The sequence below is a fragment of the Typopeltis vanoorti genome, chromosome 8 (assembly GCF_054136105.1).
Source record: "Typopeltis vanoorti isolate ZY-2024b chromosome 8, IOZ_Tvanoo_1.0, whole genome shotgun sequence".
NCBI classification, from domain to species: Eukaryota; Metazoa; Arthropoda; class Arachnida; order Uropygi; family Thelyphonidae; genus Typopeltis; species Typopeltis vanoorti.
Window position 1 is genome coordinate 31,526,221 of NC_143556.1, and position 17,272 is coordinate 31,543,492.

Consider the following 17,272-nt stretch of genomic DNA (forward strand, 5'->3'; position numbering starts at 1 on the left):
ACATACAGAATGTGCCCCTGTTAACTAATGAGACAACAATTATTATATCAAAACAAAGAACTATATTTGGAATTGTCAATTACAGATTCAAAATCTCCCTCCAACTCCACACAAGGACTTCCACTATGCCTTCGAGCACCTGTAGGACAGATGCTCGAAGGCATAGTGGAAGTCCTGAATGAGAACCTCCTTCAATCTCTGGGTCACACCACGTTGGATGTCCTTAATCTCGCTGAAGCACTCCTCTTTCAAGGTGCACTTCATCTTTGAAGAGGAAAAAGTCTGCAGGAGCAAAATCTGGCAAATAGGGGAAGATGTTTGATCACACAGATCGACATTGAAGCCAGAAACTGCTTCACAGGCAGTACACAGTGCATGGGTGCATTGTCATCTAACAGAAACAAATTGTTGTTGTAGAACGGTTCTTTCCTGACACATCAAATGCAGGTTTACAGATGTTACACTACTAAATAATACTGACTACATTGTGGTGCCTTCAGGAACAAATTTATAGTGGATTATTCAAACATTGTCAAAAAAAAAAAAAAAAACAGTGACAGCATGGTTTATCCTCCCTGGACTCCCTCTCCTCTTTAAATGTTGAAAACCAGCAGAACATCTGTGCACAGCTCAATCATCGGCGTAAACGTTTTTTAGGTCTTGGTACACTTCTGTAGCAGTTTTCCCTAATTAACAGTAAAATTTTATCACAGCTCTGTTCTATGATGCAACTTCTGACACACTCCACTCACACACTCTTACTTCAATGGTTGCCACACGAAAACTGCTACATCACCCGACTCAAAAGTTGCACCTGCGATTACAACATAATTTAGCAGTCAAAACTATAAACACATTTGTTACTTTTATTCAAAGGGCTGTCCTATAAAAAGTCGGTCTCATTACTTAACAGGCACACTGTGTAATTTAAACAATCAGCCAGTGTTGTGTTTGCAACCTTTGGATTCAGAATTTATTGATGAATCTCTCTCTCTCACTTTGAAAATTATGAATAAGCATGCCTTGGTTTAGTCCATAAATAAACTGTAATTTTAAATATTACATTACTTTTCATTTAAGGATTCTTGGATATATGATGCTTTGCTGTATTTTAGTTTTATATTGGTGTTAATTTTTTTTTTTTTTTTTTTCACTTTCAAACCTTTTAGAGATTTAGAAACAGCATGTACTCTGCTTGGTTTACCTCCTGCACCCTTGAGCCTAGGAAATTCAGGACTTCTTAGCCAAGATCCTGCATATGATAAGTCACCTTTATATACAGAGTTGGTAAAAAGCTATAAATGGTTTGACAAGGTTAGTGAAGAGGCATTTCATTTATATTTTCTAATTATATTTTTCCTTTTAAAAAATATACATGTGAAATTAAACAAACTTGTTTAAAGTTGATTTATAGTAACATTCAGGTCATTAAAACTTAGAAAATGTATATTATCATATATATAGCGAGTTATCTTTTGGTTTTAATAGGTTTACTATTTTGAATGTTTTTTTTTTCTCCCTTATAACAATTAAATTTCAACCTATGAATTGGATACTTTTATTAAAAAGATATATAATAATGAAACATTACACTCTTAAAATTTTATTTTTATTTACTCGATGTATAGTAAACACAATTGATTCTCAGAGGCAGGGCTCCAGAAATGCAACTTAAATCTATTAGCCACAAAAAACTTTACTTGCCCAAGGTATCAATATACTTTATATAAATACTGTTATAAGTGATGATGGGTTTAAAAAAATTAAATGTTATGATGAAATTATATGTTATTTAATTCTTACTACATGTGAATAATTATATAGAAATATACTTTCCTTTCATTGCAAGTTTAAAATATATGCCACTAACATTTACTGTTCATTTGCATAAGGGCTTCATGTTTCCTTTAGTATGCTTGAATGTCATGCAGAGAGGGCCATCGTTTAAGGTTGGAGGGATTTGTTGATAATCCCAACTTCTCTTTTATTAGATTCATTTGAATAAAACTTTGTTCACATGACAATGTATTTGCTAGTATACAATTTCAAACAGTTTTGAGTGAAACAGTAACCTGTTTTTATTCCTCATTCTTCTTCTTCCATAAAGATCTTGTATGTTTTAAATGCTGCCCAGAAATTTAAACTCATCATCACTTGTTCACCTAATTTACAGAAACTGTTTCTTCATTATTATCAAAATATTGCTGAAATATTGCCCCAAATCATACCTTCTTCTTTCCTTACATCTTCCAGATTTTCAGGCCAAGTAAATTTGAGACAGCTTTTAAATACATTCATTTTCATCTGTTACATTTTTTTTGTTCAAAACTAGAATAGCTCTCTGCATTCATCATCATCATCATCATCATCAAATTCCTGCCATGTACCCTCAAGGGGTGTACAGGATATGACAGTACTACATGAAAAAATTACATCATTACTAACTTCCTATCTACAATTTTCCTCCAAATCAGTCTGTTACTTGTCAAGACTCCAACATTATCAGATCTTATATTTCTATCGTCTAAGGCACTTTGTACCGTATCAATCCACCTATATCTTGGTCTTCCTCTGGGTCGTTTTCCTGCCAACCTGGCAGAGAACACTTGTTTTGCTAATCTTTCCTCTCCCATTCTATTTAAGTGACCATACCATCTAAGATTAGCTCTGCTAACGCATTCCTGGATGCTGACAATGTCAAGTTCTTTCCTAATATCCTCATTTTTAATATGATATTGCCATTGATGCCATCTGTTCACGCCTCTAATCTTTCTCAGGACTCTCATATCTGCGGTCTCTAGTCTTTGGTCAAGTGTTTTACTTCTGACCCAGCTCTCAGATCCATAAGTTAAAATTGGTTTGAACACAGTCTTGTATACAGCTAATTTAGTGTTCCGACTAATTTCTTTCTTATTCCATATGAATTTATTCAATTGGATTCCCACGATACCAGCTTTGCTGATTCTGTTGTCTATTTCTATATTTAGTTTACCATCTTCAGTAAAAATTGTGCCTAAGTAGCTGAAATGTTTTACTTGTTCCACAGGTTCTCCATTCACAACACAGTTGACATTTTCAATGATTCTGCCTATTTTCATTGTCTTTGTCTTTTTATTGCTGACCTTCATACCATATCTATTACAACAGCTATTCAATTTAGTCAGAGAATCTTGCAGACTTGTAGCGGATTTATTTAGAAGTATAACATCATCCGCATAAAGCAAAGAGCTGACATTAACATCTCCAATTTTGATATCAGGTTTAATACCACATTCCTTCATAATGTGATCCATATAGATAATGAATAACAGAGGGGATAATGTACATCCTTGTCTCACACCAGATTTAACATTAAACCATCTTCCTGTACTTCCTTCAATTCTAACTGTTGACTCACAACTCAAATAAAGACTAAGTATTGCTTGATATAATGCCCCATTGACACCATATAACTGCAGCGTATTGAATAGATTCCCAATAAAAATAACTTTGTAAAATGTTTTAAATCGGTAACTAAATTATTTCATTCTAGTGAGTGACTTTTAAAAATAGTTAGCCACAAAAATGTATAGACAGAAAATTTTTAAAATCTGTAACATTTATTTTTAAGATGTATATAGGCGCACTAATCGACTTTGGGTATCGAAAAAGAATGACGCACTAATCGAAAACGCACTAATCAGGGGCTGCATTCTGCATGTATTATTTGAACATCATTGTATATCTTTATTTTCTTTATCAAGCCTTTTGATGTTTTTTTTTCCACCTCTGGTGGGAAAAAAAAAAAAAAAAAAAATATATATATATATATATATACACATGAACGCTGGAGTCCTATTATTAGTGTTATCTGTTGGTTGTAGAAATACATTGGATGCAACACCAAGTATCTATCTATATACATATATTAACATCATGATTATACTTGTACATTCCACCCAGTTGGTATGGAATGGTTTCTAATACTAGCTGAAGATTGGCTAGAGTCCTGACTTATGCTGGATCTTATATGTTAGGTAGGCCGAAATTGCAATCCGAACTATCGAACTATATTAATCCAGACATACTACAAGTACTTGAAAGAATTACTGACAATTCGCCCAAATATACCCTGGAAAAGAATAAAGAAAAAACTCGAGACCAAATTCCACAGTCTGAAACAATGGAAAAATATGGTGGCCAATCACAGGAATCCAGCCAATCAGAAGACCTTCTCGCCGATAAACACCATCAATGAACAAGAGACAAGGAATGACCAACCACTGGCAAGCAAGAACCATGTGATCAACCTATCAAGCCACACCCTAAACAATGGCGAACTTATGCTAATGAATAAAGGACTTAACTATGTAATAGCACCAAAAAAGGTAAACAAATTGGATTTTATCTACCATATAGAAAGAGACATTCAGGTCCCTACCTTACAGTATAGCAAATGAAATACGACTAGAAACTAGTAATGTCCTGAACACTAAGAAAACCATGCATAACAATATCACTAAAATAGAACTAGCAGCAATTAAGTCATTAAAAGCCAAACAAAACATAATAATAACGAAATCAGATAAAGGCAATGCCACTGTCGTCCTTGACAGGTCAACATACGTACTTCAAATGAATCAACTAGTAGCTGATAACAACACATATAAGCTGGTAAATTATAACCCAACAAAAATGATAAAGGATAAAACAGAGAAACTACTCAAGTCCATCACTTCTTGGCCACCAGACACGGGGTCCCGAAAATACACAAACAAAATGTTCCCCTTCGACCAATCATGGAAGGAATAGACAGTTCCAATTACCACTTAGCCAAGAAATTAGCAGCAACACTCAAGGAGTTGGTAGGTCATTTCCCCTCCTACATAAAAAAACACACAACACTTTATAAACAAAATTAAAAACTTAACACTCGACAAAGACGACTTATTAGTCAGTTTCAACGTTTCTGCCCTTTTCACTAATGTCCTCATCAATGATACAATTCTCCTACTACAGAACAAATTCCTGCCCAACATTACGGCCCTCTTTGCCCACGTACTACAGTCTGGTTACTTCGTGTAGCAAAACAAATTTTACCTACAGAAAGAAGGTACAGCCATGGACTCACCACTATTTCCCCCCCCCCCCCCCATCGGTAACTTCTACATGGAAACCTTTGAGCAAAGGGCTCTTGATTCCGCCACGCTAAGACCGACAGTCTGGTTCAGATACGTTGACGACGTGTTCACGATCTGGCCGCACGGGCAACAAACGCTAAGCACATTCCTTAGCCACCTGGACAAACAACACGAACGCATACAATTTACCATCGAAATCGAAAATCAAAATTCGCTCCCGTTTCTAGACACACTAGTCACACATCTTCCTTCAGACAGTCTATCCTTCATGGTCTACCAAAAACCGACACACACTGGCCAATACATACATGCTAATTCATACCACCACCACCCATCACAAAATATGGAGTCATTAACACCCTTAAAAACAGAGCTACAACAATCTGCTCTAACCAGCAAGCCCTGAAACAAGAATTAAAAATCATCAGCGACACATTCATAAATAATGGCTATAACAAAAATACTATTAATAAAATACTCCATAAAACAACAACAAAAACAAATCTAGATTACATTAAAACCATAGCCATCCCATACATTAAAGGGTTATCAGAAAAAAAAATCAACAGAATCCTATAACATTATAACCTCAATTCCACCTTTAAGCCACCCACTAAACTTAAAACCATATTCAACTCCTCTAAGGATCCTCTCCTCCCATTAGCTCATCCTGGAGTCTATTGCATCGACTGTACCTGTAACTTACCGCACATTGGTGAAACAGGACGGACAATCCCTATACGCAAGAAAGAACACGTTAGACACATTAAATATAACCATTATGGTGAAGCAGGCCTCTCAGACCACGCGCTCAACACCTTACACCAAATCAACTGGAAAAGCACCCACTCTTTACACCACACAAAAATCTGGTTTGAAAGGAAATTTAAGGAAGCCTGCGAAATCCTGATAAACCACCCAAATATCAACAACAAAGATGGCATGAAAATTCCAAGGATCTGGATGGCACACATTCAACCTACCTAATATATAAGATCCAGCATAAGTCAGGACTCTAGCCAATCTTCAGCTAGTATTAGAAACCATTCCATACCAACTGGGCAGAATGTACAAGTATAATCATGATGTTAATATATGTATATAGATAGATACTTGGTGTTGCGCCCAATGTATTTCTACAACCAACAGATAACACTAACAATAGGACTTGACTCTAGCGTTGATGTATATGTATATATATATATATGTATATTTTTTTTTTCCCACCAGAGGTCAGGCCAACAATTGTTGTAGCGGTTGGTCAGTATCTTTAACAAACCAGTTTGATTGTAGTGTAGCTTGTTTCCTGTGTATAGTTTTATGCTCCAGAAGATGACCTTGACATAAAGGTCGAAACATTCGAATGTAGATTTTAGTTATAATAAACTAAAGTTTTTATTCAAACACGGTAGTTGTCTCCATAATTTTCAAGAAGTAAGTTTTTCATGTAGTATTATCTTATCCTGTAATACCCCTTGAGGATACATTTCAGGAATTTGATGAGATGGATTAGTAACTTCACCGTTTGCTGAGTACATCATATACACTCAAGTGCAGTGATGGTAGTGAGAGGTGATGTATAGCTGACTAATGATTACCATAAAAGTTTGGGCTAAACAGAGTGCTTCATTCTACTTTTCTTAGCTGGAGGGGGGGGGGACTCGTTTTTATTTATATTAAATCACATTAGACTTTGCACATTGATTAAACTTTTTTCTAAGAAAGATATTAACTCTTGACAATGATTAACTCTAATAGTTATCACTGTACAGCTTGTCTTTCACCATAAGTTCAATTAACAGATTAAATGGCTTTTGTTATTTGTTTAGCATAGAGGAATATCTGCTGGTTTTTTTTTTTTTTTTCAGGATACTTTAATTCTAGCAGATAGCTGCATGGTTTCAAGGATTTTTTTTTTTCATTTTTTTTGTATATAAACATACTGTGTGTGTGTGAGAGAGAGAGAGACAGTTATCTACAACCCTTAATTTGAATGAATGTAGTTGTTCAGAAGGTGCCAAAAGTTTGAGTGATATTATTGCTCTGTTGCCCAGTCAAGATGCTAGTCACATTTTCACTTCAGGTGGTAGATGAATTCATCATCTGGCATGAGGGCCATTACCTTACTTATTGAAGACTTGAAGTGGCTTGAAAGTCTCATGTTTGATTTTTAGAACACAGTTTCAGATTATCTGACTGTTGGCTTATCAAGCATACTGATGTATGACAGCTTCACAACCTTCACACCAAAAAAAACAAACATAGATTTAATTCTGTAATGTATATAATGCTTTGTTTATGACAGTATTTGTCTAATTCCTAATACAACTTGGATTATCATAACAGTATCATTTGCTTGATCCTGGTTAATTTTTTTTTCATTTTTTGTAGTTCATGCTTTAATGTATATTTACTTTTTACCAGTTTCATTTTTCTTTTTTTGGTCTAGTAATAGCTTATCATTCTTGCATGACCTTTGGCAAATTGTCTTAATATTGCACTGCTTAAGACATTGTCTAATTCATAATGGATTATCATAACAGTATCATCTGCTTGATCGTGGTTAATTTTTTCATTTTTTGTAGTTCATGCTTTTTATATAGATTTACTTTTTACCAGTTTCTTTTTTTCTTTTTTTTTTTTTTCGGTTTAGCAATAGCTTATCAATCTTGTGTGACCTTTGGCATGTTGTCTTAATATTGCAGTGCTTAAGACATTTCTGAAGAATCGGTATTTGCCTTGATTATTATATTTGATTAAGAGCTCAACCAACCTAACATGGCCGCACTATGTGATTTTTCTCCAGATAGGATATTTTATTATCTTTCTTTTAAATAATTTATCCACCAGGATATAACCTTTTAAAGCTCTTTCTTTAAAAAATTATAATTTCAATATGTACTAAATGTACACTTATAAGTTATACTTTTCATCCATATTCTTTGGTTCTCCTCTCAGTTTATGAGACGAAGCAACACGAAACAGTGCTGTCATGTCAGTGAAATCCACAATCAAAACCGCCAATAAAAAAGAATGATATAACATTTGAAAAGAAAAAAAAAAAGTCGTCCTTGCCATGAAAGGTTAAGAATGTAAATATTTTCTTAGTGCAAATATGTTATGCAACTATATTAATGATAAAATATGATCAGTAATGAAGATGCATATGATGAAAAGATGATTATATGGTCATCCAATTTGGACTTAGATATATAAGGGAAGCATTAGATATAGGAATCTGAAAGTTGACCAGCTGGGTCATGCAGACTACAGAGGAGAGTATATAAAAAGCATGAAGGTAGCATATTATGCCCATATGCAAATGTCAGGAGTATAAGGAACAAAAGGATTGACTTTGTTGCCTTGGTGTAGCCTCAGATTATTATCAATGCCAATAATCTTTGAGACCTGGCTTTCAGAAGCAGATATACCAGCTGATATTGAGTGTAAAGGGTATTTTTAGGAAAGATAGGAGAAGGAGGAGTGATACTGATGATATTGAGTGATTTGAGTTAGGCTTGATAGCTGTGATTGCAATATTAGTAACAATTTTCCATGTATGTTGAATTGGATTTAAACGGTATTGATGTGAACACAGATTGATAAGAAAATAACTATTTATTAACTAAAAGATAATATTTTGCTGGTATTATATCCAGCATCTTCAGAGCACACAAACAAAGTTTGTTACAAATGCAAGACAACCACAATCCAGTGTAACAGTGGGGCTAGTATAAGTAATTGCAACGTGCAACACAAGACTAAAGTCCTATAAGGTGCCATCTAAGTTAAAAAAAAAAAAAAAAACAGTAGTCCAAAGTTTTGAAAAAAATATAGTAGTCCAAATAGTAGTCTGAAAGTTTTGAAAAATAGTAGTCCAGAGTTGTGAAAAAAATAAAATAAAAAGAAATAAATATTAATTTGGTCTTAGGATGACTGTCTCCCAAATCTTTGGTAGATTTATACAGCCATACTTGTTAAGGTTTGGAGTATGTTTTAAGGCTTCTGTTGATTCCAGGAACAACCTCTCTGACTTGTAGAAGCTTCTGTGCAGTACTTTTGTTTTTTTCCAATTGACCCTGCATGCCAGGGTATCCAAAGCATGGTCTGCCAGTCCCGACTTGCCATAGCGAAAATGACAGATGTATTTTCTGTGTTCACTGAGGCAGATGTCCACAGTTCTTCCTGTCTGTCCATAGTAGGTTCGATGACAAGAACAGGACAGGGCACTTCATAGACTCCTGGATGTGATAAAGGAGTGAATCTTTCCTTAGGTGAACGGACGAGAGTTGCTAATTTCACATAAGATTTAAATACGGTGCGCAGTTGGTGTTTCACCAACTAAGGACAGATTCACTCCTTTATCACATCCAGGAGTCTATGAAGTGCCCTGTTCTTGTCATCGAGCCTACTATGGAGGGACAGGAAGAACTGTGAACATCCGCCTCAGTAAACACAAAAAATATATATCCGACACTTTCGTTATGGCAAGTCGGGTCTGGCAGACTATGCTTTGGATACCCTGGCACACAGGATCAATTGGAAAAAAACAAAAGTACTGCACAGAATTTCTACAAGTCAGAGAGGTTGTTCCTGGAATCAACAGAAGTCTTGAAACATACTCCAAACCTTAACAAGTACAGCTATATAAATCTACCAAAGATTTGGGAGACAGTCATCCTAAGACCAAATTAATATTTATTTCTTTTTATTTTATTTTTTTCACAACTTTGGACTACTATTTTTCAAAACTTTCAGACTACTATTTGGACTACTATATTTTTTTCAAAACTTTGGAGTACTGTTTTTTTTTTTTTTTTTTTTTTTTTTTTTATAACTTAGATAGCGCCTTATTAGGACTTTAGTCTTGTATTGCATGCTGCAATTACTTATACTAGCCCCCCACTGTTACACTGGATTGTGGTTGTCTCTCATTTGTAACAAACTTTGTTTGTGTGCTCTGAAGATGCTGGATGTAATACCAACAAGATATTAGCTTTTAAGTTAATAAATAGTTATTTTCTTATCAGTCTGTGTTTGCATCAATACCGTTTAAATCCAATTCAACATGACGAACACATAAGCCTATCCACTCGGTTAAATTTTCCATGTAGTAATGAGTTTGAGGCTAATTGGTGTGAGATAGTCTAACAAGATTAAATTCATTGTAGGGCATTGCTACAAACCTAACAATCAGCTGCAAGTGATAATGAAGTGCATTGCCAAATAAACATACTGATTAATCATTTAACATTAGGTTTATTTGGTGATGTATTTCATCACTTGCAGCTGATCCAAATGATTAATCATCATGAGCGATTTTAATTATCTGAACATTGATTGGATAACAGTAAAATCTCATGAAAAGAATGAAGTTATTGAGCTGCTGCATGACAATTTCCTTTTAAGCAGCATGTGATAGAAGGATACTTCAGGTCAAAGAATATTAGACCTGATTATAGTGTCAGATTGAGTTTCAGTAAATGAAAAACGACCGGTCTTCCTCCTTTGGTAACAGTAATCATTCTGTACTGATGTGGTAGCTAAGTTTATGGATATTCCATTCAGAAAAGGTTACATGTTAAACTTCAAAGCAGGAAATTAGGATCAACCGAGGAAATTGCTAGGTTCGATCCTATGGTATTGATTGCTAGATGGGAAGGTCATTGGCAGTGCCAGGAAAATATTTAAAAAATACATCAATGATGCAATATTGAATATGTTCTTAGAGTTTTGAAGAATTAAAAGAATGGAGATGAAATGACGATGGTGTGCAGGTCATAGATGTACAAGAGATTGCTCAACTAATGAGCACCCATTCTGCTAAAAGCTCTCAATCTGATGTGTTCAACATTAACCTCAAAGATATCGCTGCAGCGAAAGAAGAAACTTGGCTGTATGAGGAGAAGGTACTAGAGCTGTTTCATAAACTGAATATGAAATTAGCAGTAGGGACTGATGGGATATCAGTACCAATGTGTTCAACTGAACTGGCTGTTCCTTTGACCCAGCCATATAATTTTAGTCTCAGCACAGAGACGATGCCACAGGAGTGTAAAGAATGTATGATAATGCCATTGCATAAGGCTGGTACAAAGACTGACTTGTCTAATCAACCTGTCAGGATCTCTGGAGTGGTGGTGAAGATTTTGGAAAAGTTGGTAAGAGATTGCATACAGAAATTGGTTGAAAGAAAATCTATATTGCCATGAACAGCATGGGCTTACTAAAGGAAGGTCTTGTTTGAGTAACTTGCTCACATTTTATAATAATGTCATGGTGGGGTTAGACAAGGGGAACGATTACACCATGATACTTTTGGAACTTTGCTAAAGCTTTTGACAGATTCAGCTTTCAAGTCAGCTTCATATATTGGAGGATATGAGACTGGATTATAAATTACTAGTTTGGATAAGAAGGTGACTGAGAAACAGATACCAAAAAGTAGTGTATGGGAAATGAGTCTGCATGGTGTACTCTAGGGATCAATCCTCAATCCATTGTTATTCAATTTTTACGTTAATGATATTTGGACTGACTTAACATGTGACGTACAGTTATTTGCTGATGATGCGAAGATAGGCATGGTAATCAGGAATGCAATTGACGCACAGTACTCTTGCAGAATGATGTGAATTCCAGTGTATTCACTGGAATTGTAGGCATGCAAAAATGGCTATGAGTTCATTGTTAGTAAATGTAAAGTTATGTATTTTGGTGTAATGAGATATCCAGTGGCATATTATGTAAGCAGAATGAATACTGACTAGGCTAGAGATCTTGGAATTTTAGTACATAGAAAGTTGAAGTTCAGGGTCCATATAGCAAAAATTGCAGTGCCAAAACAAACACTGATATGTAAGAATAATGAAGTTATTTTTGGCCCTTTACAAAGCTTTAATACGATCTCATGTGGACTATTGTGCAGATCTGGTCATATGGTTTCTGAAGTGAAGCAGATACAGTGGAGAGAGTACAGAGGAGAGTATTAGATGATATCAAGACTGGAATATAGCTCTCAAGTGAGTATTTGTGGACTGCAGTCTAGCAGATAGGAGAAAGAGGAGTGTTATGATAGAGATCTACAAATTTTTGAAAGCGTCATACAAGATACCAATAAACAGAATTTTTCATTTTATGGAAAGTGGGGATAGGTCAAAAGCAGTGGTTAAATTCTAAACAAATAAGTTCTGGGGCCCTATTTTTTAAAGAAGGTACCAATGTGCTTATCCATAGTTGAAATACCGTATTTTCTCGAATATAACTCACACCCCTGATTTTAATTTTTGGAAAACGAAATTAAAAAGTTTTGCATATACCTCGCACATGAAAAAAAAGCTTAAACACGTTTACGTCGGGGCGATAGTAACTTGCTCCCGCAGTAAACAACATGCCCTTCCCAATTCTATACTGCAGAGGCAAGAAAAACAAGTACTATTATTTAAATTAAGGGAATATTAAATCCCACATTGTTTTAAAACTGAATAAGAAACAAAGATTGGAATCAGAGAGTTTCATGCCGAATATAATAAACTATAAAAGTATCGGTGATTACTAGCGTGAGCTAATGCAAGTAGTCCTAGTATGTAGTACGATACCGGGCAACTCGCAGCAAAGGTGTGTAAAGTTCTGATCGCTATTCTTGGTATTTTCCATAATGTAAAAACACATTTCCTAGGAAATGTATGCTGTTATTACATTATGGCAGGAGGTCACTATCCAGACCGGTTTCAGCTTTTTTTGAGGCTTCATCAGTGAGTAGCTAGACCAAATTAATACCAAAGGGTATAGTGAAAAGAACTTATATACTCTGCTATATGAGTTGTCAAACAGGTGCACCCATTAAGTTACTTAAATATAAAGAGCCAATAGGCTTCATTTCGGCGATATAAACATTATTTAAATTAAGGGGATATTAAATCCCACATTGTTTAAAAACCGAATAAGAAACTCAAAGATTGGAATCAGAGAGTTTCATGCCGAATATAGTAAACTATAAAAGTATCTGCGATTACTAGCGTGAGCTAATGCAAGTAGTCCTAGTACATAGTACAATACCGGGCAACTCGCAGCAAAGGTGGTAAAGTTCTGATTGCTATTCTATACTGGGACTACATATACGCTATATATAGGACGCTATATATACTAGGACTACTTGCATTAGCTCACGCTAGTAATCGCAGATACTTTTATAGTTTACTATATTCGGCATGAAACTCTCTGATTCCAATCTTTGAGTTTCTTATTCGGTTTTAAAACAATGTGGGATTTAATATCCCCTTAATTTAAATAATGTTTATATCACCGAAATGAAGCCTATTGGCTCTTTATATTTAAGTAAAAAAGCAAGTACTTTTATTATGTCAGCGAATAAAGTACCAGCACTCTGTGTAATATATTTCTCAAAAAATAGTGCAAATAGAGACAACTGGGATAAAAACGACACTAATGAATGAATCACATGTTCCCCTCATATAGAAACTATGCTGTATAGACTCAAGCAAAACCATATGCTGCACCGGCAAACACAGTATCTAACTAAAAACTATTGTTATTAATTAGATGGGTGTGAGTTTGCTCGGCAGCAATAAAATTACTAAATGTGTTAAAATTTGTAAACGTGTTAAAACTAAGAAATATATATATAGTGAATGTTGTTATGGCAGTTTCACATATTAGTGGAATTCGGTTGAAGAGAGTTAGTATTTCAACTCAATTGTCAGCTTGCTTTTATCTTTCCGTTGCGTGATCTTTTGTTAATACTGCACCAATCATATGCAGGTCTTAATAACTGCCATATATTTAGATACTGCATTGTAGATACTAAAATCTGTTTCGTGTTAGGCTTAATTACCATAAAGGGAGAAAAGTCACAAAACGGAAAAATGGTCCAGGTCCGGGCCAGGTGCATAAAAAAAGTTCCAGGGCCAGGCCCAGGCTGAATTTAACCACTGATCAAGGGGGCATCCATGGAGGCTGAGAATGTGCAGTCAAGGGAAGGGGTGAGAATTGCATTTTTCTCTCATAGAGCAGTGCATGACTAGAATGGCTTGCTTTTGGAGGTGGTAAATGCAGGTAATGTGCTGAATTCAAGTGGGGGTATGACATGGTGTGAGCGATATGTGGCCTTCCTCTATGAGTCCTTGGAGGTTTCTTATAATAATACTTAACAACTTGGTGAGAAATTGATATTTTCTTACCTTTTTTTAATACTGTTTTATTAATAATAAGGGAAAAATTGCAGTTAAAAAGAACTTAAAGACTGTTTTATTTTATATTAGGTACATGAACACACAAGCCATGCCTCTGCCATCCTTACCCAGAATTCTTTAAAAAGATCAAACATTAGTCCTTTGCTTACTGCAAAAAGAGGACGTAAACCACAACATAATGGACATAATGTTTCACAGCAGTAAGTTAATTATTTATATTTTAAATACAAAAGCAAATCTAATTATTTGAAATCTTCGTTTGGCACTTATTGAAATATATGAATTTAGAAAAAGTTTTACCTTAATTTGATAATAATTGTAAATTAATGTAGATCAGGAGATATTATAAATATACCACTTTGCTGCATTCTTTTGTGTTCCATCACAAAAGAATGCAGCAAACTAGCAGTGGAATTTACCTTGTGAGGCATCAGGCCAGTTAAAAGAGAGATACATATCATAGTGCATCAAGGATATGGAGAAAAAACGTAAACACAAATCAGGACTGTAGATTGTTCAACAGAAACAAAACATCAAGTACTATGGCACTGTAAAATCATACAAAAATGTCCTATATATTAACTACAGTTTCCATTTGACTAGATTTCTTTCTGTTGTGCTCAATTTATCTTCAATTTATTGGGTTGATGCACTTTTCGAAAGCATTTCTTTTATCTTCTGCCTATTTAACCATTCTGTTCAATTGATTCACTGATTGGTGTATCTTCTATTAATTTATTAACTCTGCTTAAAACACAAGTCTTAAGAGACTGACTTTGAAGGAATAATCTTTCATTTGTGCTTTCATTATTTTCAGCCATTGTGGAGGAAAATTGAATTCGTGAAACTGATAAGAAAGTGGTCAGTTTCCATTTCAAAGCTTCTGGAAACTTTCTGTCAAGAACAAATTTGGTTATTTTCGATTATACAGTCTGCTACACAACTGTGTCGTCTTTCTGTCTGAGTGTATTTGTGAAAGTCTTTGGGTGGGAAGAATGTGTAATTTTAAAATCATTATAAACTACATAAATTCCAATTTCTATTAATTGTTTGCTCACTATATATATATATATAAAAATATATATATATATAAAAATATAAAATATTGATTGATTGAATTAATTTTACTATTGCTAATTTTATTGTTGTTATGTGACACCTCTAGGGAGTCCAAAGACTCATTGAGGGAGGGCACCTACTCTACAACTCTGTCTCCACCTCTCAATCCACCAACTACAACGAACTGCAACTACCATCATCATTACACCAAATGCCATCTACCACCCACCACCACTAGTATTTTCACAGACAATCACCAACATCCATGCCCATGGTGGGATTTGAACCCGCAGCCTTTTGGCTGGAGAGCGAATACGCTAACCACACTGTCAACCAGGCTGGAATCTAATTGTAGCATTTAAGTCACCCATCACTAACAGAGAGACGTATTTACCGTGTTTATTTCTTGCAGGAGACATTAAAGTTTTCATTATTGATGCATATACTCCAATGATTGATACCTTCATAATGAAATCATAATTTTTGTTTGTTTCCATGCCAGTAAATATAATTAACTACTTCTGTGTGCCATCAATGCTTCTCCTGCTTTTGCTCTCTCATTACTGCATACACCACTATAAAACTAATTATTTTTACTATTATTATCCCAAGACCTCATGGAGTCAAAGACTTATCTAGGAGGTCCTTTTGTTATACACAAAGCTCATTATACTATGCCTTAAACACACTCAAATTCTCTGCAGACATCACCCTCTTAGGCAAGGCATTCCAATTATTCACAACTTTGCATGTAAAAAACCTGCTTCTCACTCCCCTGCTCATACCCTCCTTATACAGCTTCCAGTGATGACCTCTGGTTCTCCCCGATCTCCCACCATTTTCTATAAAACCTCTCCAACATTGATCCTATAACAACCCCCTTACTAACTTGTAGGTCTCTATCATATCAGCCTCCCTCCCCCCCCCCATCCACTAGACTGTAACTTGCATGTTCTCAACCTTTCCTCATATTTGACATTCCAGAGATCAGAAACTACCTTAGTTATTCGCCTCTGGACCCTTTCCAACATATCTTCATCTTTTTGAAAACTAGGTAACCATATCTGTGCACAGTACTCCATGTGTGGCCTAATCAGAGCCTTATACAATGGAACAAGAATCTCCTTACTTCTACAAGTCAGTGTCCTCTGCATCATTCCCAGAATTCTTTGTGTTGTCCTCACAGTTTTGGTAATGTGTCCCCTAAATTTCAGATCCTTATGCACTATCACTCCAAGATCTCTTATTTCCTCCACCTCCAACAATGTATCTCCACCAAGCATAAATTCTGCATCCCATCTTTGTTTCCCAAATTTCAAAACCTTATGTTTTGCAGCATTGAACTCGCATCCCCATCCCCGTGCCCATTCACTCAATCTATTCAAGTCTTCTTGTAAGGCCACAATGTCTTCTCCACTCTTCATAGTTCATTCCAACTTTGCATCATCTGCAAACAACTGAATATCCCCATCCAAATCTTCGCCACTATCGTTAACATACAGGATAAACAGCAGTGGCCCTAAAACAGTCCCCACGATACATCACTAGTGACTTTCCTCTTTCAGGATGTTGCTCCCCCATGCACAACTTGCTGATACCAGTCTCCGATCCAATGCACTAATCTAATATCCAACTCCATCCGCTCTAGTTTGACTATCAGCTTATCATGCGGTAATCTATCAAAAGCCTTTGAAAAATCTAAGTATACTACTACTGTGTATCCCTCTCCTCTGTCCAAGGAAGCCGTCACCTTATTGTAATAAGTAAGTAGATTACTAAAATATGACCTCCCTTTAGCAAATCCATGCTGTCCATCAAAGATAATACCATTGTTGTCAACCCAATTCTGGATCCTAGTTCTCACCAGCTTCTCCAACAACT

At 35.4% G+C, this 17,272-nt stretch overlaps 1 protein-coding gene across 3 annotated transcripts in view; it reads left to right on the forward strand.

Annotated features, from left to right (window-relative positions):
- MED27 (mediator complex subunit 27) overlaps positions 1 to 17,272 on the forward strand; it is a 139,424-nt gene that overhangs the window by 4,798 nt on the left and 117,354 nt on the right. For all 3 annotated transcript variants that reach the window (XR_016548665.1, XM_090396611.1, XM_090396613.1), the window contains exons 2-3: positions 1,170 to 1,314; positions 14,402 to 14,532. Coding sequence is in view for 2 of the 3 variants with exons in the window: in XM_090396611.1 (XP_090252737.1) it covers positions 1,170 to 1,314; positions 14,402 to 14,532 (276 nt within the window). In the remaining variant the exon portion in view is untranslated. The remainder of the gene's footprint in view (positions 1 to 1,169; positions 1,315 to 14,401; positions 14,533 to 17,272) is intronic.